This window comes from Athene cunicularia, assembly GCF_003259725.1.
Source record: "Athene cunicularia isolate RWA chromosome 8 unlocalized genomic scaffold, athCun1 chr8_part1, whole genome shotgun sequence".
In the NCBI taxonomy this organism is placed as follows: domain Eukaryota; kingdom Metazoa; phylum Chordata; class Aves; order Strigiformes; family Strigidae; genus Athene; species Athene cunicularia.
The window spans coordinates 1-7,166 of record NW_020799109.1 but is presented as its reverse complement, the minus strand read 5'-3'; the positions used below and the strand labels follow the sequence as shown (position 1 = coordinate 7,166).

The following is a 7,166-nucleotide window of genomic DNA, read 5'->3' as shown; positions in this document are numbered from 1 at the left end:
GAGACAGGTGAGCGTTGCTCTCCCCTGCAGCAACCTGGACCCGCTGACGGAGACCGTATCCTTCCCGCCGCCGCGGAGGCCGGGGCCGAGGCGCGGAGCTTGGCGCGGGTGGCCGCGGCGGTGACAGCTTGGTCCTTAACCCACGGCCGCAGTACGGGATCCCCTTCTACCTGCAGTACCTGGCGCACTGGCCCGAGTATTTCATTGTCGCGGAGGCGCCCGGCGGGGAGCTGATGGGTTACAGTGAGTGTGCCGGGCCCCGCGGCACCGGCTGTTCCCGCGTTACCGTCTGGCGGCGCCTCCTGTTTATATGTATTGCGTGTTCGTCATAGAACGCGGGAGCTTCTCTTACTCTTTTTTGTTTTCCAAACGCCCAACAGGGGAGAGGAACGTTATGTATCATCTTCCCATTCCATAGGTGCCAAAGGGTGTTGCACAGACCTCACAGCAGTAGTTTTCAGTTTGATGTTCCTGGCAGGGCAAGGACTCTTGGCTGTGGTAACGTCCTCCCAGGTTTTATACAGGTGAATGTATGTGTACAAGCATTTCTCTTATCCCGGAATTAAGTCCCTGTACTCAGGTCTGATCTCACACACTGTCACTCATCTGTAAGTAGAAGTGCTGGGCTTGGGTTTGGCATTGTCATGTAAGGGAATGAATGAGCTGGGTCTAGGTGTCATTTGCTTATTTGCTGTGCAATATTTGTGTCTTTAGAAACCATTCCAAATAGAACTCTTGGTTTGTTTATTCCTGCCAGGTTTTTTTCCCTTCGTTTGGGAGGGGTGGGGGAGAGAACAGGGCAGAATAAGTGTCTTTGCAGAGACTTGGAAAATAAAGTATTTAATGTAGTAAAGCTTAAAGCATTTGCTGTACAGAAGGTTTCTCCATATTCACCACATCAGTTGCTTATTAGCAGTGACTGATGTTTACAAGAGTACCATGTGGAAGTGTGAATATTTATTAGTGAACACTGTTTTGGCTCTGTGTAGAAAGGATAAGAACTACAAAGGAGCCTCCCCAAAACAACTTTTTTTTTTTTTCCCCCCTTAAACATAGCATATTTGCAGGGCCTTAGCTTTCTATTGCAAGATTGGCAAAGCTTCCCAAGCTCTTTTTCCCCATAGTCACCAAAAATCTTCAGTAGTTGCCAGGATGGTGAGTTAGTCTGGGGCTTCTAGCCTTCCATTCTTTCCTTTATTTTAGTCAGATCCCGAATTCCATTTAAAGAGTCATGAGAGTTGCTTCAAATTTCCATTTGGAAAGCATGCCTTCAACAATTAATTGGGAAAAGTGGGGTTTTTTTTTGTTTTTTACAGTAGTTAGGAAAATACTGCAATACTTGAGCAAAATTACATTTTTCGTGGTTGCTGAATCACAGAGTAGTACCATAGACATCTCTGTTTGAGCCTTTACCACAATCATTGCAGTGTTTGTTTATATACTGCTTGGTTCTTTTGTGAAGATGTGTGGCTGTGGGTGGTTCATTATTCCAAAGGTGCTACTGCTCTGATGCTCTGTATGTTCACAGTAATGGGTAAAGCAGAAGGCTCTGTGGCTAGGGAAGAATGGCATGGACACGTTACTGCGCTCTCTGTGGCACCGGAATTTCGACGGCTGGGTCTGGCTGCTAAATTGATGGAACTACTGGAAGAAATTTCAGAGAAGTGAGTACTATGCTTACCTTTAAATGTATCTTTTAAAGTAATCTTTCTATCCCCACCTGTCCATGGCTTAGATATTTGATTTGCACGAAACAGACACAGAATTTTGCTTTAAGTAGTGTTCTGATTTGCTGAAATTCCCCATAGTTGGAGAACAAGAATTAAAAATGTTGCATGGTGGTTTAATCTCAAGGTTCTATGAAAGCTAACTTGCCAGAATGCATAGGAACTAGCCTGAATTCCAATAGAGATACTGTATAAAAAGTCCTTTCCTTGGCAAGAGAAGTGCTTAATGAAACATCAACACTATTTCCTGTAGGGCCCCCAACATACTAATTCAGTAATCATGGGCTTTGTGTGATTCCCTTAGGCACAATCTTGAACAAATCTTGGATAGCAGACAGTATCTTAGCTTACTTTCTCTCTTGTAATTGGTTGCTTGTACCTGCTGAAAATTTAGTGTCAGATGAACTCACAGGGGAACATCCTCAACTCATGCTGGTAGAGCAACCCCATTGTAGATGGTAAAATCGGAAAACACTATGATTTGAAAAACTTGCCTTGTGAGGAGAAGGGCTGTCTCAGGCAACTGAATTTTGTGACTTGACTCCACCACTCTCCCCTGCCATCTACTTTGAAGCAGGCAGTCCCGAAACCAATGCAATCTAAAATGTGGATTAAATCTTTATCATGGATACGAGGCTTGTGGGGGTGTTTAGCTTGTCCTGTTCCTTCTGTTCATAATTCTGAACCCACTGGCTGGTGTAAAAGAATAGTCATGTGACAAAAATAAAATTAAATTGGTGCCTATACTGGATTTGTCCCTTGGTAAAGGAGTGCATCTGTTATTACAGTGTGAAAGAGGTTTGATGAGCATACCACATAATCAGACCTGCTTTGGGTCTGATTACAAGTTATGGGTTATTATTAGAAATACATTCACCTGCTATACTTACTGTGGTCTTTTGGCTTTTTATTTTTTCAAAGAAAGGGTGGATTTTTCGTTGATCTCTTTGTGAGAGTGTCAAATCAAGTTGCAGTAAATATGTATAAGCAACTGGGCTACAGTGTGTACCGGACAGTATTAGAGTACTACTCTGCTAGCAATGGAGAACCAGACGAAGATGCTTATGGTAAGTACTTGTTCTGCCTCAGGTTGAATAGTAAGTTTCTGATGTTGAGGGTTCCTGGGTTGGTTTGTCTGATTTTTTTTTTTTTTTTTTTTTAATCAGATAGCTGTTGATGAATGGGATTTTGTACACTCCTTTAGATAGCTTTTCCTACTGAAGATTACATCAGTTAGAAAACTTAATCTTGCGGTTTACATGTTTTGTAGCATCTGTGACAAAATAAGAAACAAGAATAAATTAGTACGTACAAAGACATTTATCATAGGTAATGTGAAAATAAAAATGCAGTTTCTTATATAATCTTTCTTTTTGAGGAAGGCTCATACCTAGTGGCTGGGCTTTTTGCTAATGTTACTGGGGGAAGCAATTGCAGTACCTCCCTTGTTTCTTCCCATAACAGGGACTTGAAACTTCGTTTTTCTCAGATGTCTAACTACAAATTGACAGGTGTCAGTGGTCAACAGTGGCAGAGAATTGGGTGGCCTTTTCAATGTAAAAGGGAAGGAACATGGAAATTATAGTACATTAATGTTCTGTTATCAAAACTGAAATATGAGCTGCTGATTCCTCTTTCTAGACTTTTTCCTTTAAGTATACTCACTGAAGGGTTATGTGGCCATGCTACATCTTTTCTGTTCTTGCACTATTCCTTTGATATGTGTGAGTACTGTGAAACACAAGAGCTATGGACAGACATCTACTATTGTTGCAGATGCCTTAAATCATCTCTTTGTCCTTTTAGCTTGGCATTTCCTTTCCATTCAGTTGAGTTTCATGTGGTGTCATATTCCAATTGATAACATTGCTGCTGAACGACATTCAGGACATCGTTTTTAAAAAGGGGAAAAAAGACCTGGGGAACTATAGGCCAGTCAGTGTCACCTCTGTGCCAGGCAAGATCATGGGGTGGATCCTCCTGGAAAATATGCAAGGGCACATGGAAAATAAGGTGATTGGTGACAGCCAACATGGCTCCACTAAGGGCAGATCGTGCCTGACAAATTTGGTGGCCTTCTATAATGGGGTTACAGCGCTGGTGGATATGGGAAGAGCAGCTGATGTCATCTACCTGGCCTTGTGCAAAGCGTTCGACACTGTCCCACACAACATCCTTGTCTCTGAATTGGAGAGAGATGGATTTGGCAGATGGAGCACTCGGTGGACGAGGATTTGGCTGGATGGTGGCACTTAGAGTTGTGGTTAATAGCTCCATGTCCAAGTGGAGAGCGGTAGATTTAGATGAGATCTGAGGCAGAAATTCTCCCCTGTGAGGGGCGTGAGGCCCTGACACAGGCTGCCCAGAGAAGCTGCAGGGTTCAAGGCCAGGTTGGACGGGGCTTTGGGCACCCTGGGCTGGTGGAAGGTGGCCCTGCCCGGGGCAGGAGGTTGGAGTGGATGGGTTCTACATTCCTTCCAACTGAAACCACTCAGTGACTGTGTAAAACTATTGGAGTGTGTCCAGAGGAGGGCAACCAAGATGGTGAACAGTCTCAAGGGCAAGATTTAGGAGGAGGGGCTGAGGTCACTTGGCTTGTTCAGCTTGGAGAAGAGAAGGCTGAGGGCGGACGTCATCCCAGTCTACAGTTTCCTCAAGGTGGGACGTGGAGGGGGAGATGCTGAGCTCCATTCTCTGGTGACCAGCAACAGAACATGAGGGAATGGAATGAAGCTGTGTCAGGGGAAGTTCAGACCAGACATTAGGAAAAGGCTCTTCACTGAGAGGATGGTCAGTCCCTGGAACAGGCTCCCCAGGGAGGTTGTCACACCACGAAGCCTGTCAGAGTTCAAGGAGCATCTGGATGATGCTCTTAAGTTAGTCATATGGTTGAGTTTTAAGTAGTTCTGTGAGGAGCAGGGAGTGGGACTTGATGATCCTTATGGGTCCCTTCCAACTGGAGATACTCTGAAATCTTGATTTAAAATGATCTTATTGTAATATAGAATTCACTAAATATGGCTTTGAAATGACTGTCTTACTGTAATAGCCTTCTTTCCTTTTGCCACAGATATGAGAAAAGCTCTTTCTAGAGATATGGAGAAGAAATCAATCATACCTCTGCCTCATCCTGTGAGGCCAGAAGACATTGAGTAACAGTAAGCTGTGAATTTTTTCAGTCATCTTACTAAGAGCGTCAAGTTCCTTCACTCCCCAGCCCCCAAGAACTTATGGAGGGAAAACTTAGGTTCAGTGTTTTTCCCCATAAAATACCAAAAAGCAGCATTGAGAAGCTTACTAATACTGTGTCTGTTGGTAATGGCTGCATACTCCTGCACTTACCCATTATTTTTCCTTACAAATATTGGAAATTCAGAGGCTATTAAAATGAATTACCTCATGTATGCTGTTTTCTTTCAAACCAAAAATAACTGAAGTCACTAACAGTAAAAACCCTTCAACTGCATTTATTCGTGACCAGTGAAAATACTGCACAATACCCAGAAAACACAGCAGGGGAAGGCAGTGTATTAATACTTGCATAGAAGATAAACCTGTTATAATGTAGAAATGTCATCATGGCACAGGACTGACATTAGGTTTGCTGTTGACTTGAAAAATAGGGACAGCTAAAGCACTTGAGGCTTTCTCTGCACTGTGGACCAGATTCAGGACAAATTCTGTGTTAACATGCTGCATCTGCTGAAATAATCTATGGTAAAGATTTCTTGTTTTCTCATATTCTTCTTGCTCAATTTCAAGGTCATTGTAGGATTTCCAAAGAACCTGCAAAAGAGAAGTCTCTCCTTATGTTCACAGTATCTTCAAACAACCATATATCTGACACTGAGATAATGCAATTTATTTCTTTTAAAGGAGAAGCATGGATAAAGGAAATTTGCAGAAAGGAAATTCAAATATCAGAGTATTATTTGATTGTACAAGCTAGAATTAAGACTAAGTAGTATCAGATTTTGCGCACCTAATCCATTTAGCTTGGTCCTGTAAACGTGTTCCTCCGTGTTTTATCACAGGTTTTATAGTCCTGCACACCCTGCCAAGAAACAGATGCTAATTTAGACAAGATACAGGCTAAGCTGCTATAGTGAGCCATTCTGTTCGAGGTGGTAGATTATTTCCATTTTAATTAGCCTCACTGTGTAATTAATACTGGGTTTTGTTCCTGGTTTTCTTCCTACCTTATATCCAGCTTTCTGTCCCTTTTTGTCTCCCATTGTCTGTCCATTGTCCTCGTGCTCTCCTTGCTTTCTGCTCCACATTGTAAGGGAAAGAATGTTGTTTTCGCATATTCAGCCTGACAAGAAGGGCAGGAGCTTTCACCAAAGCAATTAATAAGAACAATTAATTGAAAGAGCAAACCATTGAAATTCCTGGCCTGGGGTGAGGAGACAGGTAGCCCATTTGTCAACTGTGATGACCAGTACTTAGAAATGGCTTTAGATGGATGCAGATACCGAGAGACTTGGGGAACCTGAATTTCGAACTTTTTCTGTCTTAATACGCTTGCGCTTGTGTGATGAGCTCATGCATATTAACTTATGCACCCTGGAGAAAGCCAAGGTTCATTTTCATGAACATGTGACATATGAACATATACATGAAGAGGCGTATCAGTAGGCAGTTTGGGAAATCTGTCCACCCTGTACTACTCCCCCAATGAGGAATCGGGGAGGGAACTTGCGGTCGGGAGAAAGGGCTATAAACCATTGCATGATGGCTGTTAGGTTTGTCCACCTGGTGGGGTGCCTGGTCTTGCAAGACATCCTGTCTGAGCCGGTGATAATTGGTAACTGAGTATTTCTCACATCATTATCTCATTCCTTACAAGTGTTTTGCTCTGTTGTTTTTTCTTGTTTAAAAGTTCTCTGTGCCTTTTCTTTCACTCCCCTGTTCCCCTGTCTTGTGCTATGTTGCACTCGAGGCCATGGAAGTGACATTAGGAGCTACAGATTGTCAGAAGCAGGTTCTCCAGCCCATCACTGGTTTTACTTTCTCCATCTTTGTCCCAATCTGCATCTGTCACTGTATTACGCAGTCCTTCTTTGTCCCAGTGTCTGGCTCCCTGATTGCTCTGTGTATCTGTTCTTCTCTCTGCCCCCCCTAGTTTCTCTTATGCTCCCTTTCCCTTTTTTATTCTGTTGCTCTATCCTACTCCCTGTCCTATTGTTTCTCACCGTATCCCTCTGCCCTGCTCCCTGCCCCTATAATTTTTGAATTGTTCTGTCATGCTGCCCTTCCCAGTTTATCTCCATCTGGCTCCCTATCCTTATTTTCCTTTGTCTTGCTCCCACTCCCTCCTCCAACACTGCTCCTGCTTTTTCCTTTCCCCTCCCACCTCTCTGTGCCTCTGTCCTTTTCCTTTTCTCTGTCTTTATTGTCTTTTGCTTGCTGTCCCTGCCAGATATTGTCTCACTACCC

The 7,166-nt window shown here is 43.3% G+C and overlaps 1 protein-coding gene across 1 annotated transcript in view; it reads left to right on the top strand.

Annotated features, from left to right (window-relative positions):
- Positions 1 to 5,127, top strand: part of NAA20 (N(alpha)-acetyltransferase 20, NatB catalytic subunit) — a 6,136-nt gene extending 1,009 nt beyond the window's left edge. Inside the window, exons 3-7 of the mRNA XM_026853822.1 lie at positions 4 to 55; positions 153 to 243; positions 1,529 to 1,664; positions 2,649 to 2,794; positions 4,798 to 5,127. Coding sequence (XP_026709623.1) covers positions 4 to 55; positions 153 to 243; positions 1,529 to 1,664; positions 2,649 to 2,794; positions 4,798 to 4,883 — 511 coding nt within the window. The 3' untranslated portion in view covers positions 4,884 to 5,127. The remainder of the gene's footprint in view (positions 1 to 3; positions 56 to 152; positions 244 to 1,528; positions 1,665 to 2,648; positions 2,795 to 4,797) is intronic.
- The last annotated feature ends 2,039 nt before the right edge of the window (positions 5,128 to 7,166 follow it).